The 25093-nt window shown below is 45.6% G+C and overlaps 1 protein-coding gene across 1 annotated transcript in view; it reads left to right on the forward strand.

Annotated features, from left to right (window-relative positions):
• Positions 1-24511, forward strand: part of nhsl2 (NHS-like 2) — a gene marked incomplete at both ends in the record, with an annotated part of 25886 nt that extends 1375 nt beyond the window's left edge. Inside the window, 9 exons of the mRNA XM_083907845.1 lie at positions 6658-6876; positions 13707-13846; positions 15367-15571; positions 19411-19551; positions 20253-21309; positions 21390-22527; positions 22613-22925; positions 23331-23451; positions 24148-24511. Coding sequence (XP_083763971.1) covers positions 6658-6876; positions 13707-13846; positions 15367-15571; positions 19411-19551; positions 20253-21309; positions 21390-22527; positions 22613-22925; positions 23331-23451; positions 24148-24511 — 3698 coding nt within the window. The remainder of the gene's footprint in view (positions 1-6657; positions 6877-13706; positions 13847-15366; positions 15572-19410; positions 19552-20252; positions 21310-21389; positions 22528-22612; positions 22926-23330; positions 23452-24147) is intronic.
• Between the last annotated feature and the right edge of the window lie 582 nt (positions 24512-25093).

Consider the following 25093-nt stretch of genomic DNA (forward strand, 5'->3'; position numbering starts at 1 on the left):
ATGCAAACACACACACACACAAACATGCATTCACAAACACACACACACAAACATGCACTCACACACATGCACACTCACGCTCACAGACACACACACACACACACACACTCGTTCATTCATGTATTTTGGATGATGTCATCATCAGCAGCAGCTGCAGAGAGAGAAGAGTGTGTGAGTGTGGAGATGATTGGATGGAGGTGAAGAGGAGGAGGAGGAGGAAGAGGAGGTGATGGAGAGAGAGAGAGAGAGAGAGAGGAGAAGACAGGAAACAACATACTCATCTCTCACACACACAGCTGTTACCATGACGACCATACAGGTGTTTAAACAGGTGTGTGTGTGTGTGTGTGTGTTTACACACTTCACATAATATAAAAGTTCCTCATGTTTGACACAATGTTTCTCACCTGTAATCAGATTACATTGTTATTGTTAGATTAATGTAATCAGATTACTGTGAGTTTGAGGTAATCAGTTTACTGTTAGATTAATGTAATCAGTTTACTCTTAGATTAATGTAATCAGATTACTGTGAGATTAATGTAATCAGATTACTGTGAGATTAATGTAATCAGTTTACTGTTAGATTAATGTAATCAGTTTACTCTTAGATTAATGTAATCAGTTTACTGTTAGATTAATGTAATCAGTTTACTGTTAGATTAATGTAATCGGTTTACTGTGAGATTAATGTAATCAGATTACTGTTAGATTAATGTAATCGGTTTACTGTGAGATTAATGTAATCAGTTTACTGTTAGATTAATGTAATCAGTTTACTGTTAGATTAATGTAATCAGATTACTGTGAGATTAATGTAATCAGTTTACTGTTAGATTAATGTAATCAGTTTACTCTTAGATTAATGTAATCAGTTTACTGTTAGATTAATGTAATCAGATTACTGTGAGATTAATGTAATCAGTTTACTGTTAGATTAATGTAATCAGATTACTGTTAGATTAATGTAATCAGATTACTGTTAGATTAATGTAATCAGATTACTGTTAGATTAATGTAATCCATGACTTGGTGTTTTTTTTTTAGCTCCGCCTCCTCCTGTGTTGTCAGTGATGACTCAGCAGATTCTCTCTCTCTCCCTCTCACTCGCCCTGCTCACCTACAGAGTTGAAAGGAAGGAGAGGAAGGAAATGAACGAGGAGTGAGACAATGAGAGGAGGAGAGAGGAGGAGGTGTTAGGAGAGGAGAGAGGAGAGAGGAGGAGAGAGGAGAGAGGAGGTGTTAGGAGAGAGGAGGTGAGAGGAGGAGGTGTTAGGAGAGGAGAGAGGAGAGAGGAGGTGAGAGGAGAGGAGAGGAGATGTTAGGGGAGGAGGAGAGAGAGAGGAGGTGTTAGGAGAGAGGAGAGGAGGAGAGAGAGAGGAAAGAGGAGGAGAGAGAGAGGAGGTGTGAGGAGAGGAAGTCACAACACCATCAGTTTCCTTCCTTCTTTTCTTTTTCTCCTCCCTCAGTTTCTCCTGCTCTCTCTCTCTCTCTCTCTCTCTCTCTCTCTCTCTCTCTCTCTCTCTCTCTCTCTCTCTCTCTCCACACACATACTCATGTCTACAGACTGAAAGTTTCACTCCTCCTCCTCTCTGTTGCTCCTCCTCCTCCTCCTCTCTGTGTGAGTGTGTCAGTGTCAGAGTTTAGTGAAAGTTGTCATGGATCAGTTTATGTGGATCAGAGCAGGTAAGAAAGAGTGAGTGTGTGTGTGGAGCAAAGTGTGTGGGGGTGTGTGTGTGTGTGTGTGTGTGTGTGTGTGTGTGTGTGTGTGTGTGTGTGGAGCAGAGTGTGTGTGTGTATGTGTGTGTGTGGAGCAGAGAGTGTGTGTGTGTGTGTGTGTGTGAAGCAGAGTGTGTGTGTGTGTGTGTGTGTGTGTGTGTGTGTGTGTGTGTGTGTGGAGCAGAGTGTATGTGTGTGTGTGTGTGTGTGTGTGTGTGTGTGTGTGTGTGTGAAGCAGAGTGTATGTGTGTGTGTGTGTGTGTGTGTGTGTGTGAAGCAGAGTGTGTGTGTGTGTGTGTGTGTGTGTGTGTGTGCGTGTGTGTGTGTGTGTGTGTGTGTGTGTGGAGCAGAGTGTGTGTGTGTGTGTGTGTGGAGCAGAGTGTGTGTGTGTGTACAGAGTGGTACTGGTCAGGAATGTAACAATGACATCATCATCATCAAAGTTTATGAAAGAAAAACATTTTAGAGACAAAGTCAGAAAAGTCACTTTAAAAAACTCTAAATCACCCTTTGATGTGGTTTATATCATGAATGAATGAATGAATTAATGAATGAATGAATGAATGAATTTTCAGACTGAAATGTGACATGTTGGTTTTTATGTTTATCTCATTTATGGAAACTTTGAGGACTTTACTGTACGTGTGTGTGTGTGTGTGCATGCGTGTGTGTGTGTGTGTGTGTGTGTGTGTGTGTGTGTGTGTGTGTGTGTGTGTGTGTGTGTGTGTGCATGCATGTATGTGTGTGTGTGTGTGTGTGTGTGTGCATGCATGTGTGTAACACTGAAAGGCTCTTTGTCGTCTTTTACCTCCACAAGTTTTTACACACAGTTGTGAAGGAGCTGTGAGGTCAACCGAGGTTGTGTGTGTGTGTGAGCGTGTGTGTGTGTGTGTGTCTCTGGTTAGTGTGTGTTGTTGCTGATAGTGCAGTTTGTCTGTGGCTCTGGTCTCAGTGTGGTTTTATCCTCCACTGAGATTCTGTTTCCAATAGAGCAATTATTATAACACACACACACACACACACACACACACACACACACACACACACACACACACACACACACACACACAGTGACCTCAGATTTGAGTTGTTGTTACCATGGTTACCGTGGTTACTCTTGTCACAGAAACATTATTGTGTGTTTAATGATTTACAGTCAGAGGCTTTTATTTTGAAATCCTGTTGTGTATGAAGATCATGTTTAACAGGAATGACCTCTGACCCCACTGTGTGTGTGTGTGTGTGCGTGTGTGTGTGTGTGCATGTGTGTGTGTGTGTGTGTGAGGTGATAAAGACAGATTAATGCACAGCAGGATGGGCACACCCTGACCTCCACCATTAGGGTCAAAAGGTCATGGAGAGAGAGAGTGTGTGTGTGTGTGAGTGTCTGTCTGTCTGTCTGTGTGTGTGTGTGTGTGTGTGTGCCCCATCAACCTTGAAAACCAGTGACATCACTTCCTGTCTGTTCACTGTAGTCTCGACACAACAACAACAAACACAGAATCTCCCTCTGTTTACACACGCGCACGCACACACACACACACACACAGTGATTGATCACACACACTGCAGATATAGCTGGGCTGACCAGAACGCTGACTCAGTAACTTCTGCCAGAGGTCAAGAAGTGTGTGTGTGTGTGTGTGTGTGTGTGTGTGTGTGTGTGTTCACACGTTCATCACATGATTCCGTTTTCATTTCATTTACCAAAAAAAATATCTATCTATTAAATAGAGAAGATTTGACTTTGATTCCACATCAGACCACAATCTTTATCATCTTCATCATCATCATCATCATCATCATCATCATCATATGACTAAAATAATTAAAAATAGTCACAATGTGTGAGTGTGATCATCATCATCATCATCGTCATGGTGTGATAAAGTCCACATTAACACTCAGTGAGTTCTTCACTCCTCCTCCTCTTCCTCCTCCTGCTCCTCCTCCTCTTCCTCCTCTTCCTCCTCCTAACCTGGTTATAAACTGACATGAACAGAGATTATCAGTGAATCTGCAGGGATTATAAATCACTCGTTCACAGCCTGCAGTAAACAAACACTAACTTTAAACCTTCATTTAAATATGAGTGACTTTGGTGTGAGAGAGTGAGTGACTTTGGTGTGGGAGAGTGAGTGAATTTGGTGTGGGAGAGTGAGTGAATTTGGTGTGGGAGAGTGAGTGACTTTGGTGTGGGAGAGTGAGTGAATTTGGTGTGGGAGAGTGAGTGACTTTGGTGTGGGAGAGTGAGTGACTTTGGTGTGGGAGAGTGAGTGACTTTGGTGTGAGAGTGAGTGACTTTGGTGTGGGAGAGTGAGTGACTTTGGTGTGGGAGAGTGAGTGACTTTGGTGTGGGAGAGTGAGTGGTTTATAAACCTCAGTCTAGTGGTTGAAATTAGGAATAAAATCATAATTCAAGAGTTTTTTGTTTTTTTTTAACTAGAGTGTGATGCTGATAATGTGTGTGTGTGTACTTGTGTGTGTATGTGTGTTGCATTTTCCCACCAGGATGAATCAGCTGTATCCATGGCAACCGAGAGCAGCATGTAATGAAAATAACTATTCTATTTATTCCTATTATAGATTTATGATACACACGTGTGTGTGTGTGTGTGTCTGTGTGCATGAGTGTGTGTGTGTGTGTGTAATTGCAGAGACAGTCGTCCATGTTTGCTAACAAAGATCTAATTTTATGCTAATTACTGACGTGGAGATTTGCGTCACTGTGATTATGATGATTAATCACACACACACACACACACACACGCACGCACGCACGCACACACGGATGTACCATTGACAGGGTGGAGTCATGGAATTGCTTGTCATGACTGTGTGTTCGTGTGTGTGTGTGTGTGTGTGTGTGTGTGTTTGTGTGTGTATGTGTGATGGAGCAGAAGAGGAAAGTGATTTAAGGATAGAAGGAGGAGGATGAGTTGTGGCTCATGTGGCTGTAAATTACCTTCAGTACACAGCAGGTGTCACTGTAGAGCACACACACGTACACACACACACACGTCACACACACACACACACACACACACACACAGGTCTCTAAATAAACTGAGTGAATTATTAATGGTTCAGCTCATTTAAAGCTCTTTAACTCAGTCTTTACCTTTAACTTAAATGTGAATGTCAATCAAAAGCAGACATTTGAGAAGAACATCATCAATAATCAATGATCAATAATTCCCTGATCAATTATCAATAATAATCAATAATCCACTGATCAATAATCCACTGATCAATAATAATCAATAATCCACTGATCAATAATAATCAATAATCCACTGATCAATAATAATCAATAATCCACTGATCAGATTGATTTACAGTAATTCAGTGATGAAGCTGACTCATCTTTAAACATCATGTTATGTTTTATGTCATTTTACAACAGTTTGTCACTTTGTAAACTACGGTGGCCCTGAGGTGCAAAACACAACACAAATCACAAATCACAAAACACAACACAAATCAAAAAACACAACACAAATCAAAAAACACAAAAACATTAACTCACTGTATCTCACCTGTTAGAGCAGCAGTTCCATGATGAAGTACACACTACAGATAACCACAGTTTGAATCTCGCCCGAAGCAGAAAACACAAACAAAAAAGCGTTTAACACAACAACATTATCTCACAACGGAAACACAAATCATAAAACGCAAAAAAAAAAGCAGACAACACAACGGAAATGGATGTCAAAACGGAAACACAACTCAAAAAACAACAACAAAAAACCTTGTTTCCCGATCAACGTTTCCGTTGTGTTGTGCGCTTTTTTGTTTGTGTTGTGAGTTAATGTTTTTGTGTTAATGTTAATGTTTTTGATTTGCGTTTTGTGATTTGTGTTTGTGTTTTGCACCTCAGGGCCACCGTAGTAAACCACTCACTCTCCCACACCAAAGTCACTCACTCTCACACACCAAAGTCACTTACTCTCTCACACCAAAGTCACTCACTCTCCCACACCAAAGTTTCTCCCACACCAAAGTCACTCACTCTCACACACCAAAGTCACTCACTCTCACACACCAAAGTCACTCACTCTCCCACACCAAAGTGATTTTAGTAAATTCAGCTTTTTAAAATATTTCATTTAGACTTAACTCAGTGACACAAAGTGACCACACGAGGCAGCAGAGGACCAGCAGCTCCTGTGTCCCTGTGAGCTAAAATCACTGGATTTCTCTATGGACTTTGGTGTGGGAGAGTGAGTGGTTTAGTCGTGATCACGTCGTGAACTCAAACTGACGTAGATTTTATGAGATGAGTCTTTTATGAAGTTAAATCTGTCAAAATAAAACATTCATACGTTCATGTTCTGAACTTCCACCGTAGATTAACGACTCTTCATCAACACTTTTTCACGTCACAGCCTCGATGTTCTGTTGTCATGGTTACTCTTCCCTCAGGTGAAAAAAGCGACACCTTGTGGTGACTTTGTTTGTTTGTGTTTGTGTTTTGGGGGCTTTTACTTTGACAGCGTACGGCACTTCCTTCCCTCCTTCTTTAAGCCCTTGTCTCCTTCCCTCCTTCCCTTCTGTCACAATCCTTCTTCGTCTCCTTCTCCTCCTAATGAAGCTCCCTCTCTCCCTCCTCTCCTTCCTTCCTTCCTTGCCTCCTCTGTCCTTCTTCTCCCTGACAACACACAGGATTATGTAATCTCTGTCTCTTGGTGTCAGTGATGCAGATTCAGGTTTTTTATTTCCTCTCCTCCTCATCCCTTCTTTTCTCCACCTCATATTTATCATCTTTCCTCTCCTCATTTATCTCCTCCCTCCCTCCCTCCTTTCTGTCCACTGTCATCTTTCATCCCTTCCTTTTTTCCTCTTTTTATTTTAACTCTTAATGATCTGACTCCTCTCCTCCTCTCCTCCTCCTCTCCTCCTCTCCTCCTCTCCTCCTCCTCTCCTCCTCCTCAGCCTCCCTCAGTCTGGAGGCAGATAGCGGCGGCAGACGCGGCGGCAGCAGCAGCATCAGTAGTCACGGCGATGGCAGCCTCAGCATCAGCAGCATCAGCGCGGCCCACTTCAGGTCGCCATGGCAACAGAGCGTGAACGTGTTTGGAGCGTGGAGTCGGCCGGAGTGTGTGGAGGAGCTGCACCAGGAGGCGCAACTCAACCTCCAGAGTCTGCTGCAAGGTAAGAGGAGGTGTGTGTGTGTGTGTGTGTGTGTGGGTCTGTGTGGGTGTGTGTGTGTGTGTGTGGGTGTGTGTGTGTGTGTGAAAGGCAGAGAGGAGACGATCAGAAATGGGTGGGAATGAGGTGTTTACGTGTGTGTGTGTGTGTGTGTTGTACTGATTGCGCTCACATGGGTGTGTGTGTGTGTGTTATGCAGATATGGTGTGTGTGCGTGTGTTGTTTATATGGTAGGGTGTGTGTCGTCAGAGGAATAATGTGTGTGTGTGTGTGTGTCAACTGCTTTCCCTGTGTGTGTGTTTTCCCTGTGTGTGTGTGTTATCATGCAGATATGGTGTGTGTGTGTGTGTTGTTTATATGGTCGGGTGTGTGTCGTCAGAGGAATAATGTGTGTGTGTGTGTTTCACCTTGCAGTGTTGTTATCTGAGCTACGGTTTGTTTTATATAAACACTGGTGTGTGTGTGTGCGTGTGTGTGTGTGTGTGTGTGTGTGTGTGTGTGTGTGTGCGTGCGTGTGTGCGTGCGTGTGTGTGTGTGTGTGTGTGCGTGTGTGTGTGCGTGCGTGTGTGCGTGCGTGTGTGTGTGTGTGTAACGTGCTAAGCCGTTGTCGTTCTTCTCATTTTAATAATAATCTCTTGTTTTTAGAAGATGCCGCTCTGTCGTGTTCAGGTGTGTGTGTGTGTGTGTGTGTGTGTGTGCGCGTGTGTGCGTGTGTGCGTGCGTGTGTGTGTTTTCCTCAGGTAACACACCTCTCTCTCTCTCTCTCTCTCTCTCTCTCTCTCTCTGTGACTCATGCTCTCTCACCCTTTGCTCAACCTCTCCATTAAAATAGTCGTCATTCAATACAAGTGAGGATGAAGGAGTGAGGATGAAGGGGTGAGAATGAAGGAGTGAGGATGAAGGGGTGAGGATGAAGGAGTGAGGATGAAGGGGTGAGAATGAAGGAGTGAGGATGAAGGGGTGAGGATGAAGGGGTGAGGATGAAGGGGTGAGGATGAAGGAGTGAGGATGAAGGGGTGAGGATGAAGGAGTGTGGATGAAGGGGTGAGGATGAAGGGGTGAGAATGAAGGAGTGAGGATGAAGGAGTGAGGATGAAGGGGTGAGGATGAAGGAGTGTGGATGAAGGGGTGAGAATGAAGGAGTGAGGATGAAGGGGTGAGGATGAAGGGGTGAGGATGAAGGGGTGAGGATGAAGGAGTGAGGATGAAGGGCTGAGGATGAAGGGGTGAGGATGAAGGGGTGAGAATGAAGGAGTGAGGATGAAGGGGTGAGAATGAAGGAGTGAGGATGAAGGGGTGAGGATGAAGGAGTGAGGATGAAGGGGTGAGGATGAAGGAGTGAGGATGAAGGAGTGAGAATGAAGGAGTGAGGATGAAGGGGTGAGGATGAAGGGGTGAGGATGAAGGGGTGAGGATGAAGGAGTGTGGATGAAGGGGTGAGGATGAAGGAGTGAGGATGAAGGGGTGAGGATGAAGGAGTGAGGATGAATGGGTGAGGATGAAGGAGTGAGGATGAAGGGGCGAGGATGAAGGGGTGAGGATGAAGGAGTGAGGATGAAGGGGTGAGGATGAAGGAGTGAGAATGAAGGGGTGAGGATGAAGGGGTGAGGATGAAGGAGTGAGGATCAAGGGGTGAGGATGAAGGAGTGAGGATGAAGGGGTGAGGATGAAGGAGTGAGGATGAAGGTGTGAGGATGAAGGGGTGAGGATGAAGGAGTGAGGATGAAGGAGTGAGAATGAAGGGGTGAGGATGAAGGAGTGAGGATGAAGGAGTGAGAATGAAGGGGTGAGGATGAAGGAGTGAGGATGAAGGAGTGAGAATGAAGGGGTGAGGATGAAGGAGTGAGGATGAAGGGGTGAGGATGAAGGAGTGAGGATGAAGGGGTGAGGATGAAGGAGTGAGGATGAAGGTGTGAGGATGAAGGGGTGAGGATGAAGGAGTGAGGATGAAGGGGTGAGGATGAAGGAGTGTGGATGAAGGGGTGAGGATGAAGGAGTGAGGATGAAGGAGTGAGGATGAAGGAGTGAGGATCAAGGGGTGAGGATGAAGGAGTGAGGATGAAGGGGTGAGGATGAAGGAGTGTGGATGAAGGGGTGAGGATGAAGGGGTGAGGATGAAGGAGTGAGGATGAAGGAGTGAGAATGAATGAGTGAGGATGAAGGAGTGAGGATGAATGAGTGAGGATGAGGCTCGACATTGAACTAATATCAGTGTTAGAACAAACAGATGAACTAATGTCTTTAAATGGTTTAGAATTTTCATTCATGTGTTCATGTTGTTCATGTGTTCATGTCTTCATGTTGTTCTTGTCTTCATGGTGTTCATGTCTTCATGTTGTTCTTGTCTTCATGGTGTTCATGTCTTCATGTTGTTTGTGTGTTTGTGTGTTCATATTCATGTTGTTTGTGTTATTCATGTGTTCATGTTGTTCATGTGTTCATGTTCCTGTTGTTCGTGTTATTCATGTGTTCATGTTACTCATCTGTTCATGTTGTTCATGTAGTCATATGTTTGTGTTCATGTTGTTCATGTGTTCATGTTACTCATCTGTTCATGTTGTTCATGTGGTCATATGTTTGTGTGTTCATGTTATTCATTTGTTCATGTTCGTGTTCATGTTGTTCCTGTGTTCATGCTCCTGTTGTTCGTGTTATTCATGTGTTCATGTTCATGTTCATGTTGTTCGTGTTATTCATGTGTTCATGTATACGATGTTTTACTTTTTTTAACGTTCTTAAATTCACCACTTCATAATACCAAAGTCAGGTCAGTGTAAATCTCAGCGGTCCTAACGTTGATCCCTGTGGAACTCCACAGTCTCATTCATGTGTTCATCTCTCATTTACATACATACATATACACTTTAATATGTTTCAGTTCAGTTTTAATGTTTTCATGTTTTCACTGATTCATTTCAAACCTGATTTAAATGTCTTCAATGTTTTTATATTCACTTGATTTCTCCTGAATGAACACATGAATAATTCATCCACTCATGGATTTGACAAAGGATTTGATCACGTGAAGAAAAATATAAAATATGAGCAGCTTCATCACTGTAGATCATTTGATCAGAGGATTATTGATGAGTGGGTTATTGATCATTATTGATCAGTGGATTATTGATCATTATTGATCATTGATGATGTTCTTCTCAAATTTCTGCTTTTGATTAATATTCACATATGAGAAGAGTTTAGTGTCTGTGGTCGTCATGGAGACCAAAACCTGGCCCTAATGAGGGAGAACCTGATCTGTGTGTGTGTGTGTGTGTGTGTGTGTGTGTGTGTGTGTGTGTGTGTGTGTGTGTGTGTGTGTGTGTGTGTGTGTGTGTGTGTGTGTGTGTGTGTGTGTGTGTGTGTGTGTGTGTGTGTGTGTGTGCGTGTGCGTGTGCGTGTGTGTATGTGTGTGTGTTTCAGGATTAAGTGGCTGGGGAGAGGATTACGTCTGTGTGTCCTCACTAAGAAATAAAAGCTAATTTGTGTGTGTGTGTGTGTGTGTTTCAGGTATTACTCATGTTGTTAACACAGTCACATGATCACATGAACACATGATCACATGATCACATGATCGGGACAAAAACCAAGTCTTCATCACGTCAATTATTATATGTGAGGTTGAGACGAAGTTCGGGTCCTCTGAAGTCATGGGAACCAGTGTGTGTGTGTGTGTGTGTGTGTGTGTGTGTGTGTGTGTGTGTGTGTGTGTCCATAAACTCAGTCATCCTTGACAATATTTGACCTGGTTGTGTCACATTTGGGTCATTCTTTCTTTACCCCTTCACAAATATGAAAGGGTGAGGGACAGTGTGTGTGTGTGTGTGTGTGTGTGTGTGTGTGTGTGTGTGTGTGTGTGTGTGTGTGTGTGTGTGTGTGTGTGTGTGTGTGTGTGTGTGTGTGTTAGAGGACAGTGTTTGTGTCCCAGTGTCTCGTCTGTCCAACAACAAAGACATCTGCAGACATGTGTTCATGTGTTCATGTGTCTCAGTAAACACACATATCTGTGCCTTAATAACGAATGAAAACCATAGAACACAGAGGATTATGAAGTGTTGTTGATAATCTGGATTATTCAGATTCAGCCTCTCACATTAAAAACAGACCATGAATCTGTGTTTTTGTGAAATGATAAATTCATAACGTTAATGTAAAAATAAAAGTTATCCAATCAGGACGCTCACAAGAGTCCAGTCAGCAATAATCCCATTAATCCACTCATTTCAATTAGATTAAAGCAGATTATTGTGAAGGAGGAAACACCGTTTACAGTGAAATTAATCTGTGCTGCAAAAAAACACACGGAGGAGGAGGAGGAGGAAGAGGAGGAAGAGGAGGAGGAGGAGGAAGAGGAGGAAGAGGAAGAGGAGGAGGAAGAGGAGGAAGGGGAAGAGGAGGAGGAGGAGGAAGAGGAGGAGGAAGAGGAGGAGGAGGAGGAGGAAGAGGAGGAGGAGGAGGAGGAGGAAGAGGAGGAGGAGGTACGTTTGACTGCTCTGAGGCCAGAGAGAGAGAGAGTGGTGGTGAGGACGAGGACGTCCACCACTGTGTTATATAACACACACACACACACACACACACACACACACACACACACACACACACACACACACACACACACAGATATTTAATATTTTACAGAAGAAAACAGGACTGTGTTTAAAGTGGGCGTGGCCATGTCTGCATTATAATGATTTGGTTGGACAGTCAGTTGGTTGGATGGTTGGTTGGATGGATGGTCAGTTGGTTGGATGGTCGGTTGGATGGATGGTCGGTTGGATGGATGGTCAGTTGGTTGGATGGTCGGTTGGATGGATGGTCAGTTGGTTGGATGATCAGATGGTTGGTTGGATGGTCGGTTGGATGGATGGTCAGTTGGTTGGATGGTCGGTTGGATGGATGGTCAGTTGGTTGGATGATCAGATGGTTGGTTGGATGGTCGGTTGAATGGATGGTCAGTTGGTTGGATGGTCGGTTGGATGGATGGTCAGTTGGTTGGATGGTAGGTTGGATGGATGGTCAGTTGGTTGGATGATCAGATGGTTGGTTGGATGGTCAGATGGTTGGATTATTGGTTGGTTGGACAGTCAGTTGGTTGGTTGGATGGTCAGTCAGTTGGACGGTGAGTTGGTTGGATAGTTGGTTGGATGGTCAGTCAGTTGGTTGGATGATTGGTTGATTGGACAGTCAGTTGGTTGGATGGTTGGTTGGATGGGCAGGTGGTTGGATGGTCAGATGGCTGGATCATTGGTTGATTGGTTGGACAGTCAGTTGGTTGGATGGTCAAGTCAGTTGGACGGTCAGTTGGTTGGATGGTTGGTTGGATGGATGATCATTCAGTTGGTTGGATTGTCAGTTGGTTGGGTGGATGGTCATTCAGTTGGTTGAATTGTCAGTTGGTTGGATTGTCAGTTGGTTGGATGGTCAGTTGGTTGGATGGATGGTCATTCAGTTGGTTGGATGGTCAGTTGGTTGGATGGATGGTCATTCAGTGGTTGGATGGTCAGTTGGTTGGATGGATGGTCATTCAGTTGGTTGGATGGTCAGTTGGTTGGATGGTCAGTTGGTTGGATGGTCAAGTCAGTTGGTTGGATGGATGGTCATTCAGTTGGTTGGATGGTCAAGTCAGTTGGTTGGATGGATGGTCATTCAGTGGTTGGATGGTCAGTTGGTTGGATGGATGGTCATTCAGTTGGTTGGATGGTCAGTTGGTTGGATGGATGGTCATTCAGTGGTTGGATGGTCAGTTGGTTGGATGGATGGTCATTCAGTTGGTTGGATGGTCAATTGGTTGGATGGATGGTCATTCAGTTGGTTGGATGGTCAAGTCAGTTGGTTGGATGGATGGTCATTCAGTTGGTTGGATGGTCAAGTCAGTTGGTTGGATGGATGGTCATTCAGTTGGGTCAGTTGGTTGGATGGATGGTCATTCAGTTGGTTGGATTGTCAGTTGGTTGGATGGTTGGTTGGTTGGTTGCTTTGTCCTGGTCTCTTTAACAGCTCCAGCTCCAGGTCAAATTTCCTCAACACAAACACATGAGAAGTTGCCATTGACTCCTCCCACTCTCTGTTTAGTGGCTGTGGGTCGTTGCGGTAACCCCGCCCCTTTAAAATCCCCTGGCAACCATGTCCTTAAGAATCTATACTGTGTGTGTGTGTGTGTGTGTGTGTGTGTGTGTGTGTTGGATGGCTTTAAGGATCAGTGTGTAGGGAGTGTGTGTTTTGGGGTAAAGGATTGGTTGAGGGGTTGTGAAGGGGAATGTGGTGTGTGTGTGTGTGTGTGTGTGTGTGTGTGTGTGTGTGTGTGTGTGTGTGTGTGTGTGTGTGTGTGTGTGTGGAGGAGGTGGGGGTTAGGAATCTGTTTACAATGGCCTGAAGGGGAGTCGTCTAAGCCGGAGAGAGAGAGAGATTCAGAGAGGAGGAGAAAGAGAAGAAACTCAGGGATGAAGACGAGAGAAAAAGAGAGAGAGAAAAAGAGAGAGAGAGGGAGAGAAAAAGAGAGAGAGAGAGAGAGTAAGGCAGAGTGTGATGAGAAGATGAAGTAAACGTGAGGACGTTGATGTTCTGCAGCAGTTTGACCACGACAGAGAGGAGAGAACACTGCTGGTGATGAGTGTGTGTGTGTGTGTGTGTGTGTGTGTGTGTGTGTGTGTGTGTGTGTGTGTGTGTGTGTGCGTGTGCGTGCGTGCGTGTGCGTGTGTGTGTGCACTTGTATTGTGTGCTGCAGAAACTCTAAACCTCTTTTTTCCTTGTCTGTTTGTGATGTTGTGTGATTTGCACACATGCTTGTGTGTGTGTGTGTGTGTGTTGTGTGTGTGTATGTGTGTGTGTGTGTACAGACTTTGAGGAGCAGTTGTACGACTCTAAACTCACCGGTCAGACGTTCAGACTTCCGTCCTCGCAGAGTTCTGACGACGTGTCGACCTCCGTCAGCCGCTCACCTGTGTCCATCAACAAGAGACCTGACTTCATCTTCCTGGTAAACACACACACACACACACACACAGAGACACACACACACACAGAGACACACACACACACACACACACACACACACACACACACACACACGCACACACACGCACACCAGCAGCTCCTGTGTCCCTGTGAGCTAAAATCACTGGTTTTCTCATGTGGACTTTGGTGTGGGAGAGTGAGTGACTTTGGTGTGGGAGAGTGAGCGATGTTCACTCTTTCTTCACAAACACTGTAGTTACATTACTCTAATAACTCTGTATTTAAGTCTTTTATTATTTTCTCCTTTTATATAAAAACACTGTGGAGTTAGCTCCGCCCCCGTTCCTCTCACTGTTGGCCCCGCCCTCTTCCTGTTATCCTGACGTCACTGTTTTTCCTCCTCACGTTTAAAGTATCTTAATATTCTAATGATGTTTGGAGACTCAACTTTAAATAGATTTTCCGTCTGATCTCAAAGCACAAAACCCAGAGAAAAGGTTTGGATCTGGTGCCTTGCTTCACGGCAGTTTGGCAGTGAGAGTCCACAGATTCAGATTTAGAAGTTTATTTAAGATTTTTCTATGAGGTATTTATATCTGATACATCTGAGCCAAGAACCAGAGAGAGAGAGTTAGAGCTGAGAACACATTTAAACTGAAGTCTGTTAACCACTCACTCTCCCACACCAAAGTCACTCACTCTCCCACACCAAAGTCACTCACTCTCCCACACCAAAGTCACTCACTCTCCCACACCAAAGTCACTCACTCTGTCACACCAAAGTCACTCACTCTCTCACACCAAAGTCACTCACTCTCCCACACCAATGTCACTCACTCTCTCACACCAAAGTCACTCACTCTCCCACACCAAAGTCACTCACTCTCTCACACCAAAGTCACTCACTCTCACACACCAAAGTCACTCACTCTGCCACACCAAAGTCACTCACTCTGTCACACCAAAGTCACTCACTCTCACACACCAAAGTCACTCACTCTCACACACCAAAGTCACTCACTCTGCCACACCAAAGTCACTCACTCTCCCACACCAAAGTCACTCACTCTCCCACACCAAAGTCACTCACTCTCCCACACCAAAGTCACTCACTCTCCCACACCAAAGTAACTCACTCTCCCACACCAAAGTCACTCACTCTCCCACATCAGTCACTCACTCTCCCACACCAAAGTCACTCACTCTCCTACACCAAAGTCACTCACTCTCCCACACTAAAGTCACTCACTCTCACACACTAAAGTCACTCACTCTCACACACCAAAGTCACTCACTCTCCCACACCAAAGTCACTCACTCTCTCACACCAAAGTCACTCACTCTCCTACACCAAAGTCACTCACTCTCCCACACTAAAGTCACTCACTCTCACACACTAAAGTCACTCACTCTCACACACTAAAGTCACTCACTCTCCCACACCAAAGTCACTCACTCGCCCACACTAAAGTCACTCACTCTCACACACCAAAATCACAAACAGAACAGTCACTGTGGTCTTTCTTCTTCTTCTCCTCACAGCCGGCCTCCAAACAGCTGTATGAAGATGAAACCACGTCGTCAGTGTTTGGACTGAGGTCGGCGTCCGTCCCGTCCCCGTCCCTGTCCCCGTCTCCCTGTGGCTCAGAGCGCCCTCCTCTGGGCTGGAGCAGCAGCGCGGCGACGGTGGCGTCCGTGAACGCAGGACCTCCTGTGGCAGAGAAGCCTCGCTGGAACCTGGGAAGACGAACGCCGGCTCACTTCATCCCTCTGGACCTCACAGGTCAGCTGTTCTTACCCATGTGTTACATAAAGGTCGTCAGATACAGAGCTGCTGAGCTTTCACTGCATTAAAAACATCCGGTTATTATGTACATTCTATTTTTAAACCTATTTTTAAAGTCAGTGTTAATATCTTTATATATTGTACTTTATATATTCTATTTCTTTTTGCTAATGCATGTTTATTATTTATTATCCTTATCTTTATTGTCTTGCTGCTGTAACACTGGAAATTCCCCACTGCTGGACTAATAAAGGACTATTTTATGAAAGAGTTCAGAGACAAATGAAGCATCTGACGTCTCCTGAAGCTCCGTTAGAACAAAGCTGTGACATGAATATTTAAATATGACAGAGTGAAGATGAGAAAATGAGATGTTCATGTTTTCATTCAAACTTTAACCACCGTGCTCGTTCTTCACTGTGTTTATTCATGACATTCTGAGTGTGTGTGTGTGTGTGTGTTCTTGTACTTGCGGCATAATGAGGACCAGTGAGGGGTTTTTAACCAACAAAGTGAGGACATTTTTACAAAGTGAGGACATTTTGTCCGGTCCTCACTTTGTTTTCATTGAAATCACTTCCTTAGGTTGCTATAACATGTTATACTCAATTTGTCAAAAAAAAAAAAAAAAAAATTGGATGACAGTATGGTATGACGTTTTTTGTCAAATTTTGGCTCAAAAATTTTTGGTCAAATTTTTTTTAAAATTTTGGTCCACATAGTATAGTATGATGTTTTTGTCAAATTTCGGGTCAAAAATGTTTGGTCCAAAATTTTGGATCAAATTTTTTTTTTCAAATTTTGGACAACATAATATAGTATGACGTTTGTGTCAAATTTTGGACCAAAGATTTTGGGTCAAATTTTTTTTTTAATTTTTGTCCACATGGTATAAGTATGATGTTTTTGTAAAATTTTGGACCAAAAAAAAAAAAATCTAAAAAGTTTTCCAGCCCTTTCTGCTCTGGGGCTCCACCTGCAGACATGTTATGGTACTGCAACCAGTAGTTCTTTATAGATGTCATTCATGAAGTAGATATTTGTAATTGTGTTGATTTATAAAGTGGAAAATGCTGGTCCTCACTTTGTCAGCAACCCAGTCCTCAGTATGCAGCAAGTACAAGACTGTGTGTGTGTGTGTGTGTGTGTGTGTGTGTGTGTGTGTGTGTGTGTGTGTGTGTGTGAGCTGTTAGTATGCTGTGGTCATCCTCAGTAACATCATTCTGAATCTCCTGCTTCCTCAACTCAGCCTCAGCATCCTTTACTTTTGGGTGTGTGTGTGTCTGTGTGTGTATTATGTGCATGTGTGTGTGTGTGTGTGTGTGTATTATGTGCGGGTGTGTGCGTGTGTGTGTGTGTCTGGTTTTGGCATAGCAACTGCTTCGTCACCCTCTCTCTCTCCTCGTTCTCCTCATGTGAATCCATTTATAGTTAAATAAATCTCTCTCTCTCCTCCTCTCGCTCTCTCTCTTGCCCCGCTCGCCCACTGTGTAGAGGAGAGCGAGGTCACGTGATGATGATGATGATGATGATGATGATGATGAAGCTCTCCTGTGGTTTTTGTGCTTGTGTCACATTTTCTCAGAGTGAAGTTTAATATTTCACTGTTTCCTCGATGAAATCAACAGGAACAAATTAACCCTAAACATGAATAAATTAACCCTAATATGTAAACATTTATAATATAATAACGTTGATGCTAAAGCTGTGAGTGATGATTAAAACAGTTCAGTGACACTGAGCACAAAGACTTTGCTTAAACAAACACGTCAATGCTAAATAAAACTGTTTCGGGGATAATCAGCAACACTAGCGCCACCATGTGGAGCGACACATGCTGTTTTTTACAAAATATTGACATAGCTAAAGCTAGCTGTGGCTAATGCTGCTCTTTTCTGAGTTAAAAAAAATCATCATTTTTAATTAGAAAACAACAAAGACTGCAGTTTATGAAATGACACACACACACACACACCCCACACACACACACACATTCTTTATCTGTAATGAATGAATGAAGGTGAACACATGAATCCTCAGAACAAAAGTGATCTGATGATGATGATAATGATGAAGAAGTGCTGGTTACCGTGACGCCCAGCCTCTCCTCATCCTCTCAGGTAGCTCACAGCCAGCTGGCTGTTGCCATGGCAACAACTCGCCTCTCTTCTCTCTCTCGTCCCTGAAAAATGGAAAAGAAGGAGAGAGAAAAGCAGTGAAGGAAAAGAGAGGAAGTGAAAGAGAACGACTGGGAGGAAGGAGTGGTGATGGAGGGGATGAAAGGATGAAAGTGTGAAAGGGTGAAAGGGTGAAAGGGTGAAAGGATGAAAGGATGAAAGGATGATGAGACAGTTTGTCATGTCCACCTTCGACCAATCACCTTCCTCCTCCTCCTCCTCCTCCATCTGTTTGTCCCTGAACATTTTCCCCTCATTATTTTTATTAAAGACTACGTTTGATTGAAGAGGAATTCACCCTCTCATACGAGTTCACCCTCTCATATGAGTTCAGCCTCTCATGTGAGTTCACCCTGTCATGTGAGTTCACCCTCTCATATGAATTCACCCTCTCATACGAGTTCACCCTCTCATATGAGTTCACCCTCTCATGTGAGTTCACCCTCTCATATGAATTCACCCTCTCATGTGAGTTCACCCTCTCATATGAATTCACCCTCTCATATGAATTCACCCTCTCATACAAGTTCACCCTCTCATATGAATTCACCCTCTCATACGAGTTCACCCTCTCATATGAATTCACCCTCTCATATGAGTTCACCCTCTCATACGAGTTCACCCTCTCATGTGAGTTCACCCTCTCATATGAATTCACCCTCTCATACGAGTTCACCCTCTCATGTGAGTTCACCCTCTCATATGAATTCACCCTCTCATACGAGTTTACCCTCATATGAATTCACCCTCTCATACGAGTTCACCCTCTCATATGAATTCACCCTCTCATACGAGTTCACCCTCTCATACGAGTTCACCCTCTCATGTGAGTTCACCCTCTCACATGAGTTCACCCTCTCATACGAGTTCACCCTCTCATACGAATTCACCCTCTCATATGAGTTCACCCTCTCATACGAATTCACCCTCTCATACGAGTTCACCCTCTCATCATCACCATGAACTTTTATTTACATTTGAAGAACGATCTCAAATGTTCTGCACTGTTTAAGACTCACAGTCATAACTCACTCACAGATGCAGCATGAATGAATGAATGAATGAATGAAACAGGAGACAAAAACTCAGTCATCAAACGTCTTTGTTTTTGTCCACAAACCAAAATGATTGAGATTTAGTGATTTCTTTGTTTTTATGGAGCAAAGAAAACAGAAAATATTCACTTTTAAGAAAGTGAAAAATGACAAACGTGATTTAAATGATGATGAACTGATTATTCAAACATTGCAGCTCCACTTCTTTGCTTCTCGCTCTTTTTTCCTTCAAAAATGTCGCCTGTGTTGTTTTTGACGTGTTTTTTTTATCATTTGTGTTTAATGCGACAAAAATAATCACACACACACACACACCTGTGAAAGTATGTGACCATTCATGTGTTCACAGGAAGTTGATCCTCAGCCTCAGACTAAACGAAGGCCTCAGTGGAACTTTTTGTTCTCAGCTGATATTTGAGACGTTGATGGAAAATCCTGTGTTTTACTGCGTCACGGTTTCTGTCCTCAGTCCTGAGGACGTCCCTCTGTCCTCGTGTTGACCTCTGCTCGTCTTCCTCAGGTGAAGGAGGAGGAGGAGGAGGAGGAGGAGGAGGAGGAGGAGGAGCAGGAGGAGGAGGAGGTAAATTCCACGGCGTTGACCTCCTCCAACACTCGCCCTCCCCCCACCAGCCTCACTCCCTGGAGGCCGTCACTAACTCCGCCCACCAGAGCCTGGTCCTGAGGAAGACGCACTCTGACCTGGACACAGGTGTGTGTGTGTGTGTGTGTGTGTGTGTGTGTGTGCGCGTGTGTGTGTGCGTGTGTGTGTGTGTGTGTGTGTGTGTGTGTGTCAGGCGCCTCCCCCACTCTTTTCAGTTTCTGCAGCAGATATCAAGTTTCCGCTCACATGAACTGAAGAGAACAGACTTTAACTTTAAAACTAAAACCTGTTTTTACAAAAAAACAGAGAACAAAAACTCCTTCCCTCCGGTTTGCAGAGACCTGTTTCTGTCAGTAGGGGGCGCTGTTGACCTGTTCATGGTTCAGAGACAAAAGAACACTCATTTATCTGTGAGTCTGTAAAAACAAAGATCTGGACCAATAATAATAATACAAGGAAGAAGGCGGAGTTAAATAAACTGTAGCTAATGCTAACAAAACTGATAATGGACATAAAGGTGACGTGAGTAAACACAGTGATATATGTCGTACAAAGATGTATAATCCCAGTTTTCTCAGCGAGATTATGCGAGTAGCTAATCTGCTGTTAGCACCACGGACAGTCGTTTATCTGCCGTTTGTGTTAGCATTTGCGGTCCAAACAGTCGTTCGTCCACCGTTAGCTAATGTTAGGACTGCCACGATACCAATGCTACTTTTAGCAGTAGTGTTAGCGGTGCCAATGCTACATGCTACATTAGCAAGGATGTTCTTCAATCAGTCGGGTGATCTTTTCCTTCACCTCCACAGATAAACCCACACAACCAGGAGTTTCCAGGAAGCTTCACCAGGGAACCATGGACCACTCCGGCCTCCTGTGCTCCACCACACCCTCCTCCTCCTGGAATGGACCCAAAGGATCCACCTTTTCTCCCGGAGCGTGGAACGAGCCGTACGCTTACAGCGTGAACAAAGGACCCGCGGTTCCTCCCAAACAGCACAGCGTCATCGGGAACGCCGGCGCGGGGGCGCAGGACGGCGTGATGCTGGTGAGGTCCGGACAGACGCTGAGCTCACATTCCAGCTCATTCACGTCTGTGTCGGAGCCTCTGGAGAGGGGAGGGGCTAACGTAGCAGCGTCGACGATGGGGAAACGCAGCGAGACGGAAGGAGCTGCAGCAGACGGAGGAAGAGGAGGAGGAGGAGGAGGAGGCGAGGCAGGGAGGGGCAGGGAGAGGTCAGCGCGGTCCATCGCAGCACAGAACGCCTTCAAGTTCCGAGAGCGTTCACTTTCCACGCCGACGGATTCTGGTTCCTTTTGCTTCCCAGAGGCAGGTCTGGATCATCCCGATGGACACGCTCTGTCCGCGAGGAACGGGAACGTTTTGACAATGGCCGACCACCGCGAGAACTACGCCCTCCTCTACCCGAGAGGCAGCTCTGAGGACAGCGCCAGCACCGCCGACACCATCTCCGTCACGGCGTCGGACTACAGCACAGAAAGCCGCCTGCGGCTGCGCTCGCGCTCCATCTCGCTGAAGAAGTCCAAACGCAAGCCTCCGCCCCCCGTGAGGAGCGTCTCGCTCATGAAGAACCTCGGAGAAGCAGAGGGAAGGATCCACTCTGGACTCTATCGGGACGGTCGGCCAAAGAGCCTGCACATCCCGAGAGACCACTTCCCAGACTTCCAGCCGGACTTCCTCCTGCCCAGCTCCTCCAAATCCAGTGTGAGCGAGAGAGAACTTGTTCGTGGAAGCAGCAATGGACCGCCAACTCTGGAGGTCCAGGCCCCAGAGAAGGACGCAGACCCAGAGCTGAGCTTCCATACTCACTGGCAGCTGGGGGAGTGGAAGACCGATCCCTACAGGTAGGAAATACTTTACTGTAAGTACTGACTCTGTACTCTGTAAAGATTAAACATACCGTGAACTCTTGTTTCTTCCCCAGGTCTCTGTCAGGCTCCAGCACAGCAACAGGTACCACAGTGATTGAATGTATGAAGGTCAGAGGAAGCTCCGAGTCTCTTCTGGACTCTCCTTCCACCTCCAGAGCCACCTCGCCTGCACAACTCTGCATCGACCCTGACATCAAGGCCTCCTCGCCCTTCAGACCCCCTGGAGTCATGTCCCCGTCGAGCGGTTATTCTAGCCAATCAGAGACTCCCACGTCCACTGTTCCTGTCAGCCAGGCAGCAGGGCACGGAACAGTTGGCACGCTCGGGTGCAAACTGCGCCCAAAGATCCCAGAAAGGAAGTCGTCGCTGCCGTCCCCCAAAGACCCAACGGTCAGGTCCAGGTTGTCCTTCGAGATGCCTGGGAACGCACACCTGGATCTGTCGTCCATCAAGCCAAAGCAAAAGGCCAGTAGACGTCACTCCGACACGTCCACGGCGTCCAAACCGGGAAAGATCAGCCCCAGCTCTTCGCAGGCCTTACCGGTGGTTTCCCAGAACGAGCTGAAGACCGTCCGCTTGCGTTCGGTGTCTCGCGGCGACTTAGAGGACTTTCCCGATGGTGCGTCCGACACCATTGAAGAAGAGCAACATGGCCGAGATCTGGACCCCAGTCCTCCGCCCACTCTGCCCAAACCCAAACCACCTGTCGCAGTCAAGCCTCCTTTGCCAAAGCGACCCATTAATCTTCTTCTGAAGTCCCCGTCGCCCTCCTCCACCTCCCCTCACGCCCTTGACTCACCTCCTGCTTCACCCATCGACCGACCGGTTCCTCTGGGCAACATCTACAAAGTCATGAGAAAACCCAAACCCAAAAAAACTCCTCCACAAACCTCGAGCACTTCTGTTCACCTGGATTTGAATCCGCTCCACAGCACAGCACAAACCGGCTACGAGCATCCATTCCTGCCCCAGACCCTCTTCGATCTGCCTCCTCTTCCAGATCCACAGCCACTTCTGGAGGATCCGACGTTAGAGCCGGAGTTTGAGGCCGACATCCGTCTGAGGCCTGAGGACGGAGGTTCACTTCCTTCTCCGTACAGTCAGGAAGTTCACGAGCTGCAGGACAAGAGCAAGACGCTGCCTTCAAGGATCTCCTGTTTGTCTGAGTTCTCCGACAAAAAGAAACCTAAGGTCAGGAAAGGTCGTCTTCATCGGTGAGTAAATCTGTGTATTCAGTTACATTAAAACCATTTAAATGTCTCTTTTTTTTTTTAAGGTTCCTCCTCCGGTTCCGAAGAAGCCAAACGTTCTTCATCTTCCCACCTCGGTCCACTCGTCGTCTAACGGCGGCAGCGCAGATCGACAGACGCCGCAGACAGACAGTCCTGTAGGCCTTCGCTCTCCTGTCGCAGCGTTTCCACCCAATGAGATTCCCGGGGTTCCTCGTGTCCCAGATCTGCCAGAATCACCGGAGAACCACCTGGATCCTGACGAGGAGAGTTCGAAGGAGTCGTCGCTTCAGTCGTCGCTGCAGGATTCTTCTCTGACGGAGCTGGAAGATAAAATGTGCAGCAGCAGGATTGTGACAGGTGAGATGTTTTCACTGTCGTCGCAATATTAGCTAATTAGCTAATACCAATACCACCAAAGTCCATAGAGTAAACCAGTGATTTTAACATCACAGCACACAGGAGTTCACAGGAGTTGTTGATCCACTGCTGCCTCCATCACTAACTTACAATGACTGATTTTAGTGAATTCAGCTTTTAAAATATTTAATTTAGACTTAACTCAGTGACACAAAGTGACCACACGAGGCAGCAGAGGACCAGCAGCTCCTGTGTCCCTGTGAGCTAAAATCACTGGTTTTCTCTGTGGACTTTGGTGTGGGAGAGTGAGTGGTTTACAAACTTTAATCTCACAGTGAAGATAAAGACATGTTTCAGCAGTAGGTGGCGCTCACTCACTAACGTTTGTTCCCTGGTGTTTTTCAGACGACTCGGTCGCTGAGAGGACGGTTCTGCACATCGCCGAGGAAACGGACGACGACGTCCTCGCCGGCACGCCGACGTCGACGACACACACCACTGAAGACCTGTTCACCATCATACACAGGTCTGCGCGCACACACACACACACACACACACATTCTTGTACTTGCTGCATACTAAGGACCAGCATTTCCACTTTATAAATCAACAAAATGACAAATATCTACTTCATGAATGACATCTATATAGAACTACTGGTTGCAGTACCATAACATGTCTGCAGGTGGAGCCCCAGAGCACAAAGGGCTGGAAAACTTTTAGATTTTTAATTTTTTGGTTCAACATTAGATAAAAATGTCACACTATACTATGTCGACCAAAATTTGAAAACATCTTTGACAAAAAAATTTGGGTCCAAAATTTGACAAAAAAAAGTCAAACTATATTATGTCATGCAAAAGTTGAAACATTTTTTGACCAAAAATGTTTGGTCCAAAATTTGACAAAAATGTCATAGTATACTATTTCGTCCAAAATTCTTATTTATTTTTTTGACAAATTGAGTATAGCATGTTATAGCAACCTAAGGAAGTGATTTCAATGAAAACAAAGTGAGGACCGGCCAAAATGTCCTCACTTTGTAAAAATGACCTCACTTTGTTGGTTAAAAACCCCTCACTGGTCCTCAGTATGCCGCAAGTACAAGAACACACACACACACACACATTCATGTGTGCCAATGTAAAATATTCCGTCTTTATAAAATCAGTCTCGACAAATGTTGATTTCTCGTCTCCATGATGTTGTTTTTCTTCTTCAGGTCCAAGCGAAAGGTTCTTGGTCGTAAAGAACCGACCGACTCCTTCGGCAGTCGACAGAGTCTGGTTTCCCCGGTGAAGCACAGCAGTGGTGGCGTTAGCTGCGGCGGTGTTAGCGGCGGCGGCGGCGGCGTTGACCTGAGGAACCTGACGCTGGGCAGCGCTCAGCGCTCCAGCTCCCGTAACGAGAACTTCATGGCTCTGCTGCAGAAGAAAGGCAGCAAGTCGTCCGGCGGCGGAGCGCGAGTTTCCGCCATGGAGCTCCTGAGAAGCACAAACCCTCTCGCCCGACGCGTCACAGAGTTCTCCGCGGCCGGCGACGCCGCGGAGGCGGAGCCTGGCAGCGGCAAACCCAGCGATCAGTGAGGGGAGGCGTCGCCAAAAACACCCGCGACAAACGACTCTACGGCGAGGGCCACGCCCCCTCGGACCGGGCAGATCGCTCCAACTACTGACCGACCATTCGCTCTGTCAATCAAACAGGGGGAGGGGGCGGAGTTTTGGGCAGAATGGTCCCTCCCACAGTTGGAGCGATGCGGTGGAACGAGAGAACGAGGAGGACACGGCTCCGAGTTTCACTCGCTGGGAATTTCCTTCAGGTGGAGTAAGACGCTGGGATTATTATAGTGTGGATTATATATGTTTTTAATCTGACGACAAGAATCCATCGTAATCTGGGAAACAGTTTAAAATTCATCCAAGAATCAAGTGGAACAAGAAGAAGAAGAAGAAGAAGAAGAAGAAGAAGAAGAAGAAGAAGAGGCGTGAAAGCGTCTGTAGCACCGTGAAGAGGAACCTGAGATTATTTCCCTCACCTGGGATTATCACAGATTACAAACAACATGGAGGCTTTTATTTCTGCCACCAAAGATGAGGCATGAGCAGCATGTGACGCACACGCGTGATTCAGCGTGAACGTGAACGTGATTCACGTGAAAAACGTTCCAC

Source organism: Microchirus variegatus, assembly GCF_963457635.1.
Source record: "Microchirus variegatus genome assembly, chromosome: 2".
NCBI classification, from domain to species: Eukaryota; Metazoa; Chordata; class Actinopteri; order Pleuronectiformes; family Soleidae; genus Microchirus; species Microchirus variegatus.